We start from the raw sequence: 18,933 nt of genomic DNA on the forward strand, positions 1-18,933 counted from the left end.
TATACCGTAAATGAAATTTTCTCTGAAATTTAAAACGATAAAGACAACGAAATATACGTAACGATATGCACACTCCAATTTCTTACATTATTAAACATTAGCTATAACGTAAAGCGATAATCGAATCGAACTTATTACGCGCTTCGCATTTTTATTTTTATCTAAACAACGTGCCACCACCAGCAGGGTAAAAAGATTCAAGTTTTTTCCGCGTTTGTGGTTTACACGATATATGTAGTCGAGCGCACGTGAGTATATATATATATACGAGGAAAAAATTCGTATCATACTCATGTATATATATATATATATGCGTGCGTAACGGTACGATAACTGCAATAGCGTTCATCCCACTATACCATTAATACACGCCGCGAGTGGAGAGTCAAATGCGTCACCGAGTCATACGGAGATTTTGATTGGTCGGAAGGTCGGTGAAGTGGGATTTCCCGATATACAACCCGTGTGCTCGACGCCAAAACCCGTAAGATCCATTTGAAACGAAGTAGAGCTAGCCAGTTCGTAAAGGATTGCGGATGTATAGCGCGACCGATGCACGTGACCGCCGAAAGTTTGAAGCAAGTTGAAACGATCGATGATATATGTTATAAGTTTAGATTTTATTTCGATAAAAATAAAATTTCCACATCAATATAAAAACAAAAGCGTAGAAAATTGCGGTATAGTTGTCGAATCATTGAATTTCCACCAAGATTGGACAAAATGAAACTCGAACACGACATGGAAAGCGACTCGTTTTACACGGATCAAACGAACGGGGGTGTTCTTCGTTTTTGCAATTATGACGACGTCTGCTCCATCGACCATTTTCACTCCAACAACAAGATATCACCAGTGAGTATAACGGTGAACAAAAAATCGAATAACAAAACGTCCGAGATGAAAAATATTCGAATTTGGCTACTGGCTAAAGTCGATTTGATTTTTACTGAACAATTGGCCCGACGCCTTAATTCGTTTCGGCATGTTGTATATTTATTTTTATTGTCAACAGGTCGATTGCTCACGTGATCCTTACTACGACAGTGGTAAACCTCTGCAATTGCTGAACCTGGACGCGCAGAGCAAGGTGAAGAGCGAGATTCACAATTGGAATATCGAAATGGAAGATCCGTACAACAAATCGCGTTACAGTAAGCAACGAGCATACTTATATTGCATCTAGCAGGAAATATAATTAAAGAATAGATTTGGATTTGAAACAACCGCAGGAATCAAGAGAAATACAACTTACAATAAGATTCAAAAACTCTAAGTCGAGACTATTTTACAAGCGATAAATACATACTTACAAACGATGTTCGATGGTGCAATCGTGGAAAAAATTACACCACCAGATTTTCAAAATAATCATTTCGTAGCTTGGAATCTCTCCTTCAAAGTGATTTTTTTTTTTTTTTTTTTTAATATATCTGCGATTTTTTCTCAACTACGTAACTGCAAATGAAAAACGCATGGTAGAGAAAGTTGTAAAAAAAATAAAAAGGACAACGAACCTCTGAATGTCGCCATTCTAAATTTGTATCCACTCAACTGCCAAGGCGTTGATAACGGCCTGAAAGACGCCGTCCCATAACTGGAAAAATCACGAAATGGCGTCCGAAAGTAATTCAAACTGAAAGCATGTGTTTTTAGTATGTTTGAGGTCAAAGAATCAGATTATAACCATAAAAAGTTATTTTTTCCCGGCATTCGTACAATTTCGAGCCCTCGAAGTTGACGAATTTTTTATCATTTCTCAAATGGCGTTATAGAACAAACTGTCATCTTCTTTCTTCGGGATGAATTTTTCATTTGAAAAACCAGGAATGATAATATTTTTCAGTCCAAACACGCAATTTGAAGAATCACCGAGTATTTTTTCTAATACAAGGTGATTCAAATTTAAACTCTACCCCGACACAGCTTCCGTAAAAATGGCGATCATGTTTCCCGGTCTTAACATCTTGAAGAATTGAGATTTCCCTTCAAGACTCTACTTTTTAATTACTCCAATGTTCTTTCACAAGACAAAGAGTATTTTTCCACTTCTTACGTGTAGGATCAAAGTTTTTCGGACACCATTTATTTTGACGCTGGATAACTTGGCGAGAAAAAATTGCTGACAAAATTTAATCGCAGACTAAATCTGGAGAATGAAGCCTGAAGCCAATAAGTTATCAGATTCAAAATCGTTTTTGATTCTACGTTCTGCTTGCAGTTTGCGCAAAGTTGCGGCGTTTCATCTCGTCGAATGTTGATTCGAGCATTTCTTATTCATTGCTATTTGTTTGTTTTTTTTGTGCAGGTAGCGACGAAGATATGAAACCCGATTGCAACAGCTGGATGAGAAAACCGATTGAGTACTGGGATACGTTAGAGACGAAAAGTTGGCTCCTTTCGAGTTTTATGAAATTAGGTATTCACTATGAAAAACTCTGCACTGTTGCCGAGGAATTTTCTATGCCAGGAAATAAACTTGTACAATTATCGCTGCAAGATTTCGTCAACCGTGATCACGACAACGGAGGAAGACTTTACGAAATATTACAGGAGCACCGCGACATGAAATATCACTGTAAGTTTTATATATTATTAATATAAAATACTTGTCACGGTTTAGAAAAAAGAGTAAAAATTTTTAAAACAAAAATCATCTTATTTATTGCTATTTTTTTCTTTCTTTTACAGCATACTCGTTCGCAAAATTTCCACCAGAATGTTCCGACGATGAAACATCCGTTACTATCAGCCAAAATTATTCCGGTAATTAATACGTAATATTAATAGTTATACAACATATCATCTACAAGTTATTCTATCGACGATAACAATTCCGCTGTATGTATTAATCGGATTTGAAACTTGTAACCGTATGAAATTACAGACGAAGAATCGGTGATCAGTACGGATTATATTAAAAAACGACAACCTGGAAGACCTCGAAGTTTAAGTACCAAACAGAAACCTGGTAAGCTGATAAATAAATTTTAAAAATAAAATTCAAAGTGCAGTGTTTAAAAATATTTATCGATTTTGTGTAATCAATGTGATGTTTCTTTATACATACAAGCAGTCAAAAACGAGAGACTTTGGGAATATGTGAGAAATTTGCTACTCAATCCAAAGTTTTGCCCGCAATGGATATGCTGGGAAAATTACGAAAAGAAGAGATTTCGTTTTGTGAAAAGTGACTGCGTGGCGAAAATGTGGGGATCGCGTAAACACAATCCGGACATGACGTACGAAAAATTCAGCCGTGCGATGAGGTAAATTAACGATTCTTAAATATTTTTTCATCACTTTTGTTTGTATAACAAGAGCATTGGTATCGGTCGAAAATCACTATTTTTAATTTCAACGAATCTTTGCGGGTTTTCGAACCTCTAGAATCCGAAAAACAGGTTTTCAGAGAAATGTCTGTTTGTCCGACAAGATGCTGGATTTTCATGGGTGTAAAATTAACGCGATAAACGCCAGGCCGTCGGGGTCGGTGACAAAAAGACGCTAATGAAGATCAAAATTCCGCGCGTAACAATGATGTGGTTGAGTCAGTGGATCTCAGTGGCGTTTTTATACGAATAATTAAAAAATCTGGAATTGTTAATCGGGATTGTGAAAAAACGTGGAAAATGAAGAAACGAAAAGGAACTGGAATGAAACGATAGCTGTTGTTGGGTGTGAGAAAATAATCTAATTCATTCTCAATTCATGCGAATGAATTAAAATATTTTCTTATACCTCGAACAGCTATCCTTTCATTTGATTTCCTTTTCGCTTCTTCGTTTTCTCCATTTTTTCACACTTCCAATTAGGAATGCTAGATTTTTAAATTCTTCGGACAAAAAACGTTATTCACGTCAACGGTCTCAACCACTCGAGTTTTGAGGCGCGGCATTTTCACGTTACACGGAGAGAAAAATCTGATAAAAATTACCCCGATGTCTATAATCGTGACGTAAAAGACACCTAATGCATTTTCTATTGATGCATGTTACAAAAATTATAGGTTTTTATGAAAAAAATTACTACTTTGCTTAGAAACTATGTATTTCGGTAGCACAAAATTTAAAACGTGACGACGCATTTTTCTGATGCAGCACCGTAAAAACTACATTAGGTGTCTTTTATTTTTTCTTTAATCTTTAATTTTCTTCAGCGTCTTTTTGCCGTCGCGTCAATTTTGTACACCCGTGAAAATTCAGTCAAAATTCCGCGATGATTTCGAAACCACCCGATGAAAAATATGATATTTACAAGATTTTACAACCAGATCTTAATTTGAACATCCAGTTTCACCAGAAATGAATCGACATTTCAATGTTTTACCAACAAACCTACTATCATGCTTTTTCCTTTTTCTAAACGAACGATTATACTTTTCCTCTTTATTCATTTATTTAAAAGAATTTTATTCTTTTTTTTCTCTCATAAGATTGGAAAATTTTCTTTACTGATAAGCCGATACTTTTATTCTTTCTGAAAATAACTGTTTGTTTCTTGGTTTGCCTACAACGGTTTGTCAACATTGGTAAAAAAAATGCAATGTTAATGCTTTATTTTCTTCCTTGTGTTTCAGATATTACTACAAAAAAGGTATATTCGTCGCTGTCCAAGGAAGGCGTCTCGTTTATCAATTTGGTCCCGCAGCGACGGGCCTAGAAACGGACGATCCAAATTTCAGGAAATCACAATTTTAAAATCGACGAATCATTCCATACACGTATATCTTATAATCCCATGTAATTTTATAGACCAAGAATTTTTATATTCATTATCTTTATATCTGCCTCTCCGTCTCACGAAAAATTTTCACGCATTATTCTATGTAAATGACATTTATCATTTTATACGACATGACGACATCATTTTACGTAAGCATATATTATAAGAATATAGGTTCGACACTATTGTATTATATTATACAGAAAGCGGATATTTATAGAGGAAACACGATTATATAGATCGAGATGTCAATCAATTCATAATCAGTCTCGGTATTAAGAATATTTATAACATAATTTAATGTACTCCGAGTGATTAAGTTATTATACGGCCAAAAATATGCGTGATTTGATGTATGTGCCAAAAAAATGCCTGCACAGTGTATCTGTACAGGTAATTTATTTATGAGTAGAGGTTATATTGAACATATTAGTACTTAATTAGTAACTAATTGTAAGCTACTAAATTTATAACGATATAAGTGAAGTCATCCTGCGAAATCTCATCACCAAATAACACGTTGTAGGTGTTTTTATTTTTATACTGTAATCAAGAGAAAACTAGAGAAAACCGCAAAGAATACAAAATCATTTTTAATAATTCCATTTTATCATTGAAAAAAAAAAAAATAGAGCCTTGTGTCTGATAGTTAAAAGTTGATGAAATGGTATATCGATTTGCTGTTATATTCGTCGATTTAGAAGACAAGAATGATCAAACGAAAATAGAGTCATCGACTTTATTTCGATTTTGTAATTTATCCCTCGGTTTACCTACCTGATTGACATAATTCCGTATTACATAGACGCGTATATTTAGGTCCGATAAGTCGTTGAACAATCAAACAATAGAGTTTATTAATACTTTTTAATTTAAAAGAAAATGTACGATTAAACGCCTTATGGTGTAACTCCCAATTATAGGCAATTCAGGGTACAAGTCCACTCTGAGCAGCTCCGAGTTTCAACATCAGTCGCGTGACTAATGGTGCGCATCTACGGAAAGGCACCATATATTATACATAATATACTATATACATATAGGTACACCGATGTATTGTATATAATATATTATGTGACGTTGGAGATAAATTGTAACATAATAGAAAATTTTGTTGACTGTTGAGATGGATGAAAGTATCTTTTTTTTTTTTACGTCTCAACTATGAGGTAAAACTTTCGTCAATTTGTCTATAAATAAGAAAAAGAAAGAAAAAAAACAGTATATTTAATTTCATAAGCATTACAGTTATACATAAGCGAGTTTAGAGAGTATCGGTGTAATATTTTGTATTTTTATACTTTACAACTGTACGCAGAATACACGAAAACCTTTCGCCATTGTTAATATTTATATTAATATTGCATCCATTGTGAACGAGTGTCATCGATATTGAAAAAATAATTCCAACAAAAATACTTATAAATTTTGAGAAGCGAGAAAAATGTCTGAAACCATTCGTATATGCCGTAGCTCGCTAACTCAATGTATAAAAATATCCCTCTCGTCAGTTTCATCGAAACGTCCGACCTACCGCAACATTTCGAATACATAGTCCAATGCGTAAAAAATTTATAATTTCGTATATGCCACAGTAAACTATAAAACAATTCAAGTTACGCACACGTAATTGGTAGGTACGAAGAGGATGTTTAGATTCTACAAAAGACGATAAGCAAACCGCATGGTAACCAAGTTACGCGACTGATAAAGGCACAACCCAAGGCATTATAAATACATTTTGTACAGTTCTGTCGTTTACGGAGCGCAAGTTAGCAGTGGTTCGCAAGTCTCTGTCATCTAGAGTATTATTTAGGGTAATAAAGCTCGCTGCCGTTCGCGAGACAATGCGAGTCTTATTTGGATTCCGAACAGATGATTACTAAAATTTGCATAATCTTGTAGCGGTGTACGCGTGATTAAAATCCAAATTCATTTATTACTTGGGTCGCGAGGGTCGTACGCCAAGAGAGGTGGAGTTTGAAAAATTTTCCTGGTTCGTACACACACATTGTGCGATATTCGTAGGCATACTAACTTGATGTGACACGTAATACGTAAGTAGCACGGAGTCGGTTGGTTTGATATTCATAAGCTACATAGTCGGTCCGTGATTGGCCGAATGAAGTAGCCGAAATCTCCAATGTTGAATTAGATGGGTCAAAACATCGGTGACTGATCAGTAGAACTTGTATCAGGAACGTGTCCAGATGTGGAAACGGGAAACAGTGGTCAAGGCTGATTGAAAAGAGTTTTACAGATGGATACGTAAGTAGACAAAAAAAAAACAAAAAAAAAAGATAAAGAAAAAGAAACCGCTGATAGATTCTACTCTTTACGGAATTATTGTAAATCTCAGTACAAGTGGATAATTAAATAAAGGTTGAGCATTAGAAGAGTGTTAAGAGGCAGTGGAAGACGTTATAATACTTTCTGCGACGCAACTGCGACATTATAAAATACCTACTACACGATTGGACTTGTTATTCATGACACGGGACGAACAACAATATGTCGATCGTAAGTTTCCATTTTGTTTAACGTTCTGTCACATGCATTTCGTTCGAAATTCGCGCAACATTTATAAACTCGTGCACGAAACTTGATTACCTTACTTTTTCTATTCTCTTTTTCGTGTACCATCTCATTTCTGTTACAAATTCATTACAACTATTCGCTATGGTAGAAGTATAATAAAATTTCATGATTTAATTCGAATTTTATCTGCCTATTTTTATAATTTTTTGTCCCCTTGGTCGATTCTCTGCAGTTTGATGATCTGTTTTTTGATGTAAACTACACGGATTTTAAATCTGAAGTATCGTTAAACAAAGATAATGAAACTCAAAGAAGAAATATCGAAATTCCTCATTTGGATATTAAACTGGAAGACCCAAACGGAGAATCGGATGATAGTAAGTAATTGCGCTTTATTGTTATACTTGTATAGCGAATAGAAGGGAAAGAAAAAAATTATTCCTCACCGTCGTTAAACAGTAATACATTATTATACCGTATAGTTACGTCTTCTCACATTAATAAATGATTCGTTGTATTTTTTTCCTTTTTTTCTTTTTGCCATCATCATATACAGGTAACAAAGAGAACAGCAACGAAGATTTGGAAAATTGGAGAAAAAAACCGGTAAATCAATGGGATGAAAAAGACACAAAAAAATGGTTAATTTCGACGATAATCGTGGAATTGAGGGAATCTTACGACGTCTGCTGCAGGAGTGAAAAACTTGTTATGCCAGGACAAGAACTTCTAAGACTGTCGAAAAATAATTTTATAAATCTCTGTGGAACCATCGGAAGTAGGCTTTTCGAATTGTTGCCGAAGCAAAGCGCCCCAAAGACTCGTCGTAAGTTTTATACTAGAAATTAAAGATGGAAAAACTCAGAGAAAATGTCTTGCACATTAATTTCACGTGAAATAACTCGGTCCAGATGTGGGATATAATTTTTTTAATTTTTACGCAAACAGATCGCAAAAAAAGTCCGAATATCCATACCAGACATTGGCAGAAAAAAAAGGTAGAACAGTGGAATACGACGGATACAAAAAATTGGCTTCTTTGGACATCTATAGAATTGAATATTTTTTATGACAATATTTGCACTGTTGCCGAGAAATTTTCCATGCCAGGAAATGAACTTCGGCAATTATCGCTGCAAGATTTCATCAATCGTGATCCGATTAATGGGGAAAAGTTTTACGAATCTTTACGAGAGGAACGCAACGTAAAACATAACGGTAAACCGATATATATATGTGTATATATATATTGTATTTCACATCTTTACAAACGTATGTGTGTAAATTTATTTCAAGCAGAAAACAACAAAAATGAAATGAAAATGAAAATAAAAACCTTTTCAGATATTCCATTCCAACGATACCGAGTACCGTACTCCGACGACGAGACATCGGTCGACAGCACAGTCTCGATTTCTGGTAATTAATACGTAAATTAAGCAACGATAATAATTGACCAAAGAAATTGAAATACGATTCGATAAACATGAATATATTTTCATCGTGATTAAGATGAGAGAATTTTCCTTGTAAAACGATTTTATTCTGCATAATAATTGAATTTCTCTGTTTGGATTATGCAGATGCAGAATCGGTGAGCAATATAGATTTGGCAAGAACAAAAGTAGAGCGAAAAGGAAGATCTGGCAAGTTGGATGAAATGTTTCAAACGAAAAAAACGTGCACAGATAATTGTTTTTCTAATCCATTTGATATGTCAACAGGCAGTCACACATTGTGGGTTTGGGAATTTTTACGAGACTTATTACGCAACCCGAAGTATTGTCCTGAATATGTATACTGGAAGGATTACAGCAGAAAAATTTTTTGTTTGGTTAAAAATAAAGAAATAGCACAGATGTGGAGCAAACGTAAGAAAATTAAGAGGAAGGAGATGAACTACGACAAATTTAGTCGTGCGTTAAGGTAAATTTTAGAAATTTATAAACCTATAACATTATTACAATAACTAGTTTCATTTCTTACGCCACAGCAATATAAATATTTGTGAAATAAATCGGCGAGTACTCGTAATCGCAATTATTGTGATAAGTGACAAATTGTAATTTTTAATTTCATATTTCAGGTATCATTATAAAAAAGGCACTCTTGAATCCGTTGATAAGGAGCGTCTTACTTATCGATTTGGTCCAGCGGCAACGGGATTAGAAACTGACGATCCCAACTTTGAAAAGGCTAGAGTCAAATACCAGCTCTAATGATTTACACGGATTTTTTTTTTTGATGAAACAAATCACGAAGCGAGCAGAAGAAATTATCAGATTTGGAAATCGTGTTATTGAAACTAAAAGCGTTGAAAATATTAATGAAAAAAATAACAGGATTATATTGATGCGTAATTTGAAAATACGGTGTGGACTCATTGACAGATCTGTCAAAATTATTAATGCTCTTCAACCGACAGAGCAAATTTACCTAACGTATTCTATAGAACATATAACGTTTGCATAACATGTTTGAGAGGATAAGAAATTTTCACTAATCCGTCACAGGGACAATTTTTTTTATGCTTTTAATACTATTTAAATTTGGTGCGCGATCGTCTAATGGATATAAAAGTGAAGAATAAAAAGACGAAATTATCGTTTTTACTTGATTTATAATGTATTCAGCTTCTTGAAGTTTATTATACTCATAGGTATAATTACGTACAGCTAGAATAATGATTGTCAATTCTACAGAGTGAAGAAATAAATGCATATAAGCCTGGTAATAAGATATTAAAGAATCCGATAGGATTTATAAATATTTTGATTGAAAATGATCTGTAGAGTTTACGTAGTAACGTTTGATGTACTGTATTGTAGTATATTCGACAACGTTCCGTTTGTCAAATATATAACGCGTTTTTTTCGTTTTTCATCACGATAATGCTATTAGATTGAACTTTTATAATTTTAATGAAATTTGTAAATTTTACAATATGTATTATAATAGAAGTTTAGAAAATAACAATTAAATATAACTGCGAATTTTAAATTTTATTTTATTTTTTTACACCTTTTTACTATAAGTGTATGGTTATTAAAATACATAAAGGCTTACTACCTCTTTCAATATTTGCGTATAGATAGGCGTGCGCAATTAAGAAATGCTATTTCGTTGCTGATCTAAATTCTCAATATATATATAATCATCATTGGATATAGATATCACAGACGGGCATTAGACGGAGCCTAGGTAGATAAAAGCTAATCTCTTGTAAGATTTAGGTCTATATAATCCAACTTCATAGCGTTATTATTACTATAGAGGTGGAAAAAGATTCGCAAAGTGAAATTTACCCGATAGATAAACATAAACCTATATTCGCGTTTTATCGACATCATTCGTATACGTTCAACTGAACACATTTGACGAAAACTGAGATAATTATAAATAATACGGAAGCAATCCAGAGAAAAAAAAAAAAAAAAAATACCACTTGTGAACGCGACTCAGCCACTGTGTGTAAAAAAAATTATGTAACAAATAGTTCTGCATTATATTCTTTTTGGCTAAATACCATTTATAAGTAATGCGAATTGCATAAAAGTTGCAAGTACTAAAACTCACCCTAATAGGAAGTATCTCTTTTACCCAAAATTCGACGTGAATTTTGATAACTTTTTTCAAAATTCTACTGGCTACTCAACGGCGTTGATTTCTTAGTCCAAATAATACACTTGACTAAAACTCTTTAGCTGGATTGTCACAACAAGACCTCTCACATCTTTGACGTGCCTTCGGCATATTAATTTTCCGTTTACTGTCTCTCCTGAAACAATATATCAATATTAAACTTTACATCATCGACAGTTCTTTATTATTTTCATTCTATTTACAACCGAAAAGAAACTCCCGATGACTTGCCTTCTGTAACGCTTATCGGCTCGCTTAAGGAGAACACAGTTTGCTTCCAATGTGTGGGAGTTGCGTGAGGGCCGGTACTGAATTGTATAGGATTATCCAAGTCAAAAAACACGTCAAAATATCCGACAATGGCGGTCAAAGATCCAGTTTTTTTGACCTTAAGGCTGAACGGTGATGTAAAATTCATACATTCTGTTGTTACTTCATAAAGATCAAACGATTGGAGCTCGCAAACATTTGTGATCAGATCTTGCACATGGCAAACTTCTATGCTCGGTTCTCTCACCACTTCTGGCTTCATACAACTCATTTTAAATCCGTAAACATTGGACCAATAATCCACTAGGTCAATATAGCGGTCTATTTGGTCAAGGAGTGAAAAACATTCCGTTAGCTTTCTTAAATACTTTTTTTTAGTGTGACAGGAAAACTGAACTATTTAAGACACGTACTAGTATCCCCACTACCAACGATATTGATGTTGCACCGATTTGGCAAAAGTTTACCACCCTGTGCGAGGTAATTATCCCTTGCAAAAATAACTGTGTCCAACATTCCTTCGAATAGTAAAAAATATCCCATCCATTCAGACACTATGGCATCGACCTTATCTACAGGAAGATCGATATCTTCTAGTCGACCCTTCTTCAATGTTATAACATTGGCGAGATTATTTTCTCTGTAACGAATAATAATACAACTTGAAACTTGGAATTTCGAATTCCGGAACACTTTCTACAGAAGAATTGCCAGTTAACGAATTACATGAGCAAAAAGGGCTTGAGTGTCGTTGTTCAACTGATTCCTTATCAAAAATACAGTAGAGCGAATATTTGGATTACTTGTCTCACATAATTCACAAGCACAATTCATATTTGTCCTTGATAAAATTTACCTCACAATGTCCATTGCATGGTATATAATGTCTGATTGATCAACGCTAATAACTTGCCGGCAGCCTGATTTTGCTGCAAACATAGAGAGAATGCCAGTTCCACAACCAACATCCAAAATGACACAATTATTAAACATGTTTGAATTGGTCAGCAGCGCATCACGGTAGCTTTCAGTACGAACTTTGTCCTACAAAAATATTACTATGGATGGAACAGATTTAATAATTTTAGCACTAACCTACATACTACATCCAGCTGCGAATAAAAAGTTTGACGTAGGCAATGCACTGTTTTGTGGTAACCAGAATAATACACACTTATCCCTTAGATTATGAAAATATAATGGAAACTGATTGATCTGATGTAAGTACATTTTTTTTTCTTTTTTGCAACCTTTGATCAGCACTTAATCAACTAAAAAGAGGAGAGATTTACTGCAATAATTACCGTAAGCATTTCATGATGAATCGCGAAATGACTATACGTATTAAAGTATCCTTCATCGCATTCCAAGCTTTTATTTTTGACACACATTTCACTGGTGGGCTTCGTCAAGTCATCATCTAATACAAGCCTTTGTGCTTTTTCCTTCATTTCCACGATTTGCTAAAAGTGAAAAAAGGTCATCAGAATATGAACTAAGATATGAAAAACTAATGTTTAATTTCATACTTCTTTTGCCAGTTGATACGCAACTTCGCTATGCTCAAGTTGAGCTCTGAGAGACTGTATGGTTCCCTGAAGTTCGACAAAATGAATTTCTGACAAAGTGACGCAACCATTTTCCGAATTCACAGGATAGGCAGTAGGTTTTTTGATATCGGCATCATTAAAATCGTCGATATCTTGCGGTAAAAAAAAGTTTGTTAATCAAACAACAATTAACCACATCTCAACACACAGGTCATAGAATAATCAATTTATGTTTACCCAACATTAACCAGCTATCATCTTGAAGAACAGGTGCCAGATATTTATCACTTTCCCATATTTTGAGACTCAATGAATCCAGTTCTTCTGGCTTAGTTTTATTAGCTCTGATATAATTTATGAGTTTAATATATGAATATATATCCAGTGAATACTTTCTCTTGAATTCTGTAAGATTAAATTTGTGCAAGGATTCTAAATGTTTTATGGCCGATGGAAAATTGTCAAAAACATCAACACAGAAGAGACAGGTGATATTTTGCGTTGCATCGTTAACTTCATCCCAATCATCGCCGCTATCGTTATCGCTTATCCTGTCAGTTTCAAAACTAGAATTATCCAATAGAGGAGGAGCTGTAGAAAGAATAGAAAGAATGCATTTAGAAATCGAATCAAATACAATATACGAAAAATGCAAAAAAAAAAAAAAAATAATAATACGGAAAATAAGCAAGACATTAATTGGATAAAAAAATACAAATTTAATTACTAAATCTTTCAAGTTGGTCGAGTGATTGGATGAAGTAGAAAAATATCTTATCAATTGTCACAACAATCAACGTGAGTACCGTTATTTAATGCAAAACTGCTGGTCTAGATGTAAACTGTATGATACGTTAAATGAAATATACAAAAAGGAAACTATACCTTCGTCAGTCATCGCGAGAGTATATTTATATCTAAAAGAAATTTACAGCCCGTGGTAGAGCATAAACTGTTTTGAATTATAGGTTAATTTTGACGAAGCACGCGTGTTGACCCCGGATCAATCTTCGATTTCAAATCCTATCATAGACGCCTAACCGCCCTTACACAAAAAACGGACCATAGATATAAAATTTATGGAGACGATGTGCCGAGCAACAAAAAATTTTACTTCACTAAATTATCGATGATATACTATTATGGCAGGTTTCTCTCTGTTACGGCTCTGGTTTGACCTTTCCAGCTCTCCTGATCTCAGGGAGGAAGTAAACAGCGGAAAAAAACGAACAAATAAGAGACAAATATGAGGAATGGATAATAAAAATCACAAGTAAAGTTTATTGATTCAAAATTCATCTATGCAAGCAGAAACCTGAGAAAGCTCACGCTCGCGTTTTTCGTGTCCCCGATTTCGTAGCGCTCTCTGACACGATGTAGATTTTTTGGAACTAATTTGCGACGTGCTGGATGGTAAGAGAACGGATATCGGTTACCGACTCGTACTCTACTGTACTTACACGCAGGCGATAGATAATACAGAGTATACTTGCCGTAGCACGGCCACAAAACAATTGTGGATGGCGAAAATTGAAAATAATACTCTAGTGAAAATGAATTCTACGAGTTTCAACGAATTTTTAGGGAAATTGGAACATTGTGCAAAAAATTGTTTTCGTGCAAAATTATAAATATGCATAGTTTCTTACAAAAATTTGTAAATTTTCATTAAAGCTTGCACTTTTTTGGTAAAAAATCTACAAGCTTTTACAATTTTTAACGAAAATTAACAATTCTTTACGAAAAACTATGCATATTCACAATTCTGTAAGAATTAATACGAAATATCCCAATTTCTGTAAAAATTCGTAATAGTGGAAATTTTCTCCAGGGTATACAATGATTGGAATCAATGGAAGTGAACAGTTTTTGAGATTATAATACATGTACACCTAAAATCACCCATATTTTCCTTGTTTTTGGAACAAATTCTCTGGCACCTCTTTTATTTACTCGTTACATTAACAGCCGAATTCGTCTAAAGTAAATTCGATTAATTTTTATGGCAATGAATTCTTCATTGATTTTTCTTCTAATGATGCGAAAAATATGTTTAATTTTCGTATACAACCTACTTCAATAATTCCTTAGATTAATAAGATACACGAGAAAAGAGAAACAAATCATCATTCTTAATACAGATTTATTGAAATCGAGGGAATTACATATGCTCGTTTCCACACCACCGCAAACGGTAGAGCATCCGGCGCGTTTTTTTTAACGTGGTATCCCCAGTAGGCCTACTCCACAAAGAAGAGTAGTAAGATCGATCTTACGTCCTTCGAAAATTATTAATTGTTTTTTCTCAGACGTCGATTTTGTTAAATCGTATTTTCCCAATGACTTTTTACTCGTGTGTATACGCAGTTTGTTCGCAATTATTCATTTCATGTAATTCGATAATTGTTTATTCTTAATAAAGAACGATTATTTAATGATGGATGAAAGATGAATGTTTAATGATGGATGAAAGATGATTGTTTTAATTACCGATAAAGAATGCTTGTTTTCATTTTATAAGCAAACGGCGGTGATTTTGAATGATTGCGTACACGGTTTTTATTCGCACGACGTATGAGATTTTATCATTGTGGAAGAACCTGGCTAATATTCAAGACATTAACGAAACTGAGAGTGAAAACACGAATACCTATAAGACATTGGCATACATCTATTGGAAGATTATGCAGAAATCTTCAATTGGACGGAGAAAAGCCGAAGAAGATTACCACAACCACCCAAATACCACAGAGCTGCATGATACTGTAGTGAAATACAAAGCGAACGCGACCTATGAAAGGGTGTTTACCTAAAAGACCATCACCAACTCGAGAAGAAACTCCAGCATCAAAAAGATCGAACAAGACAGCGAAACCAGAAAAAACTGCAGCTGAATAAATTTGACCACACTTCTTAATCACGATGATTGTGAACTCCCTCGCTAAATTTATGTATAACGAAGGAAACAAAAAATTGACCTAAACCAGACAAAAACCTAAGTAATAGAATGTTGATTTTTAGTGAAGTCAACGAAACTCAGTAACCTGGAACAGATGAGAATATAATTAGAAACATGTTGAAACAGACAAAAAAGATAATAGTTTACATACGAAAAAAACTATAATTAGTGAAACAAGAGAAAAATTTCAAAATACAAGATTTGATTAGCTGAAACAGACAATAGGTTTGATTAACTGAAACAGACAAAAAGCTTGATTAGCTGAAACAGACAAAAAGCTTGATTAGCTGAAACAGACAAAAAGGTTGATTAGCTGAAACAGACGAAAGGTTCGATTAGCTTAAAACAGACAAAAAGCTTGATTAGCTGAAAAAGAAAAAAATTTCGATTAGCTGAAACAGAAAAAGTCATTGATTAACTGAAACACACAAAAGGGGTGATGAGCTGAAACAGACAAAGTTACAATTAGCACAGTCACAAAAGTGCGTACACCGACAAACACTATGTCGAGCCCAACTTAACATATTCGCAGCAACAGTCATTAACACGAATATTTCTATTGATAAAACCAAAATGTATTTTTACAGAATCAATAACAGTTTTGGATCAAGGATTATTGATAACAATATTCTATTTTACTGGGCTCGCGGTATTTCTCAGTGAACTTGTAAAAAAAATTTGATTTCGTTACGAAAAACAGAGAATCATAAGATCCGTAAAATAAATACTTCTGTACGCCTTATATGTATTTAATGAATATTTACGCCAAGAATCTTCATTATCACTAAATACCACAAAATTTTTATTTCCGCGCGTGGAGCGCTGGCTTGCAAAAGCCGCGCTTTCTGTCAGAACCGAAAAGTTTCAAATCGACGCATAAAAGATGCGGTGAAACTTAGAGCTTGGTTATTTGTGGCAAAATTGATTGAAGTGCTGGAGATGACTCAGGACATCAAGAGTACTTTACTTTTTTATATACCGTTTGCGAAATCGACGCGCAACGGGCGCGATCGTTCGATTCGCATGATTAATCTACGCGCAAAAAGGCGCGACTGATTAAAAAATCTTAAACATCTAGGAAATGCGGTAAATTCTGTAGAAACACAATCCGCATCTGCGTCTTTTTGAATCCGACACATTGCGATGCGGATTGTTGTTCTCAGATGCGAATCAAATGCGGGAGGGAGGTTGGGGTGAAAAAGCTCATGCATTAGGGTGTGGCGTGACGGTCGGCGGTCCTCTTCGACGCGACGTCTTCGAGCTCAGTATCTCTCCCCATCTAGCGTACCACGGAACGCGATAGATGATCCAGAGATACATTTTGCCCATTCAGACGATCACAGAGGTCAATTGAATGAAATAATGATTGATAATGACTTGATAATTCAATTGAATAACAATCGAAAAATGTGCCCAGTGACAAAATTTGAGAAATTGAACCTCGTTAAAATTAAAAGCTTACAAATGGTCCGGATACTCTTGAGCCGAGTTATTTTTATGTGTTTCTAGAGAAGAATTACTGTGATCGTTTGACGCTGTGGATTACAAAAGTAAGTAACATCGCGCCAGGTCGCGACCTTCCTACCCTCGCCTGATTCCCAACGGAACCACCCAACGTAAATGTTGAAACGAAAGACTCACACACACATGCATAAGCCCCGCGACGGATCCCAAAACGTGCACCTACCTACCCGGTTACCTATATTCGATCTATACGATTTTCCATTCTTTCCAACACACGTCATCCCTTCTCATTCGCGCCGTGGTCACTGTGACTTACTTTTTCGTTGATTACCTGTAGGGAGCAAAATGTTTTTGTACCTCAGTCCGCCAGCTGCAATGTCGTGATATTGTTGTATGTGTTATTCCAACGATTGCTGGCGGAATATCGGTACACCAACATTTTATAAAGTAGATTAGGAACATCCTGTATGCGAATCAGCATTTTTCTAGGCGAGCTAAACCTACAGTTGATCGATACTTGCTGGCTGTTGAGCAGTTTAAAAATGATTCAAGATATAACATGCAATTTTACTACGTTATGTTATGCCAGACTTTGAAATCAAACAATCATGTGAATATGATTAAACAATCGTTGGAATATGTTGAAACCTCAGGTGAATCCATCACTTAAACGACATCACAGGTAAATTGAAACATCGATTATTCTATCAGTAGCTGAACAAAATTCGGCTCGCGAATGTCGAGTAAGCGATGGTTACCTGTCGCGATGCTCATTCCGCGTTTGGCAACGTGCATAATTTCTAACTTTAAGTCAGCTGTGGTAAAGAAGATTGAAAATAAAAAATAACGAGATTGAAAACCAAGCACCGTTGCGACCGCGAATGAGCCTACCCACGGAGCTAAGAAATCGAAGATTTGTAAACAATTGTTACCGCCACGCCACGTGACAAAGGAGACCCAAGGTAATACCTGTAACCTAAACACATGCAAACTCACCAACGTTGCCGAGTAGTGGAGAAGTTACTCGGATGTCTCTGCTCATCTCTGGAAAAAACAACAACGAAAACTCGTATTAATTTAACAAATTGGATCTTCAGTTCTCAAATCAATTATTAATGTCGTTTACGTCCATATTTTTTCACCACATGTTGCGCAAAAAAAAATTGGCTTTAAAATGTACCATCTAGAATTATCAAACAATTGTCAAAATAAATATTCTTACCTCCTCCGGGCTGCTCCACACTTTACATGTAGTAGTTCTCGTAGTGTCCAAGGTTGCATGGTGAAGCGACGCACTATTTACACTGCAATAGAAATATAACAGCACATTACTCACACAATATACTTGGATCAGATTTCATGTCACTACAGTCCGTCTGTGTCAAAACAATTTTTCATTCCATAATATTTCAGTAATTTCTGATAAATTTAAATGAATTGGAGAAATTAATAATATAATGCATATACAATAAGCGCAAGTGTCGAATCAATTCAGAAAATCATTCACGATCCAAAGCAACACTGAGATTAAAAATCATATCCATTATATACCTTCAAGTTTAATTCACTGTAGGGGTTATTCTAGTTTTCACTGCGTTCTCAAAAATCGGTTGATCGGGTTACTCCATTTCAGATCAGTGCTAAATGTGGTCAAGCATGCTGCACTGTAGTCTGTCCCTGTAATCAGATAAGAAATGACATTTCACTAGTGTTTTATTTTCCAAATCAATACACGCACTACTAAAAATTTAAAACCTATCTTATAAGACATGATCAAAAACTGAA

General features: G+C 34.8%; 3 protein-coding genes across 12 annotated transcripts; 2 read left to right on the top strand and 1 right to left on the bottom strand.

Moving 5' to 3' along the window:
• The first annotated feature begins 478 nt into the window (after positions 1-478).
• On the top strand, positions 479-5,850 carry LOC124307655 (ETS-related transcription factor Elf-5-like). 4 transcript variants are annotated; one of them, XM_046769581.1, is made up of 7 exons: positions 481-855; positions 1,016-1,154; positions 2,309-2,578; positions 2,692-2,766; positions 2,888-2,971; positions 3,077-3,269; positions 4,580-5,850. In XM_046769581.1, exons 1-7 carry the CDS (start codon positions 724-726, stop codon positions 4,698-4,700), a joined length of 1,014 nt encoding a protein of 337 aa, XP_046625537.1. In that variant the 5' UTR covers positions 481-723; the 3' UTR covers positions 4,701-5,850. The 4 variants fall into 4 exon arrangements, with proteins under 4 accessions (XP_046625539.1, XP_046625538.1, XP_046625537.1 ...); XM_046769579.1 differs by having other exon boundaries at positions 482-855; positions 3,074-3,269; XM_046769583.1 differs by lacking the exon at positions 2,692-2,766 and having other exon boundaries at positions 479-855.
• Positions 5,851-6,268: 418 nt separating this feature from the next.
• On the top strand, positions 6,269-10,533 carry LOC124307653 (ETS-related transcription factor Elf-5-like). 7 transcript variants are annotated; one of them, XM_046769574.1, is made up of 11 exons: positions 6,270-6,542; positions 6,631-6,749; positions 6,829-6,993; positions 7,108-7,245; positions 7,496-7,640; positions 7,820-8,089; positions 8,212-8,481; positions 8,608-8,682; positions 8,847-8,909; positions 8,988-9,189; positions 9,350-10,533. In XM_046769574.1, the coding sequence occupies exons 4-11, from the start codon at positions 7,237-7,239 to the stop codon at positions 9,480-9,482; spliced, it is 1,167 nt and encodes a 388-aa protein (XP_046625530.1). In that variant the 5' UTR covers positions 6,270-6,542; positions 6,631-6,749; positions 6,829-6,993; positions 7,108-7,236; the 3' UTR covers positions 9,483-10,533. The 7 variants fall into 7 exon arrangements, with proteins under 7 accessions (XP_046625533.1, XP_046625534.1, XP_046625530.1 ...); XM_046769577.1 differs by having other exon boundaries at positions 6,269-6,749; positions 8,374-8,481; XM_046769573.1 differs by having other exon boundaries at positions 6,270-6,749; positions 7,085-7,245.
• On the bottom strand, positions 10,247-13,827 carry LOC124307652 (protein arginine N-methyltransferase 3). The gene is made up of 8 exons (XM_046769571.1): positions 13,611-13,827; positions 12,963-13,316; positions 12,705-12,877; positions 12,480-12,638; positions 12,032-12,219; positions 11,589-11,815; positions 11,137-11,496; positions 10,247-11,041 (listed from the first exon to the last, which is right to left on the bottom strand). Exons 1-8 carry the CDS (start codon positions 13,621-13,623, stop codon positions 10,932-10,934), a joined length of 1,584 nt encoding a protein of 527 aa, XP_046625527.1. The 5' UTR covers positions 13,624-13,827; the 3' UTR covers positions 10,247-10,931.
• Positions 13,828-18,933: the final 5,106 nt, after the last annotated feature.

Source organism: Neodiprion virginianus, chromosome 6, assembly GCF_021901495.1.
Source record: "Neodiprion virginianus isolate iyNeoVirg1 chromosome 6, iyNeoVirg1.1, whole genome shotgun sequence".
NCBI classification, from domain to species: Eukaryota; Metazoa; Arthropoda; class Insecta; order Hymenoptera; family Diprionidae; genus Neodiprion; species Neodiprion virginianus.

What these genes read in the sequence shown, in the direction of transcription:
- LOC124307655 (XM_046769579.1), top strand. Translation starts at nt 724, where the DNA reads ATGAAACTCGAACACGACATGGAAAGCGACTCGTTTTACACGGATCAA. An exon ending in CCAACAACAAGATATCACCA is followed by an intron (nt 856 to 1,015) that starts GTGAGTATAACG and finishes TATTGTCAACAG; the next exon opens with GTCGATTGCTCACGTGATCC. An exon ending in AAGTACCAAACAGAAACCTG is followed by an intron (nt 2,972 to 3,073) that starts GTAAGCTGATAA and finishes TATACATACAAG; the next exon opens with CAGTCAAAAACGAGAGACTT.
- LOC124307653 (XM_046769573.1), top strand. An exon ending in AGAGCGAAAAGGAAGATCTG is followed by an intron (nt 8,910 to 8,987) that starts GCAAGTTGGATG and finishes ATATGTCAACAG; the next exon opens with GCAGTCACACATTGTGGGTT. An exon ending in AAATTTAGTCGTGCGTTAAG is followed by an intron (nt 9,190 to 9,349) that starts GTAAATTTTAGA and finishes TTCATATTTCAG; the next exon opens with GTATCATTATAAAAAAGGCA.
- LOC124307652 (XM_046769571.1), bottom strand. An exon ending in CATGCAATGGACATTGTGAG is followed by an intron (nt 11,816 to 12,031) that starts GTAAATTTTATC and finishes TATTCGTTACAG; the next exon opens with AGAAAATAATCTCGCCAATG. An exon ending in GCCGATAAGCGTTACAGAAG is followed by an intron (nt 11,042 to 11,136) that starts GCAAGTCATCGG and finishes ATATTGTTTCAG; the next exon opens with GAGAGACAGTAAACGGAAAA.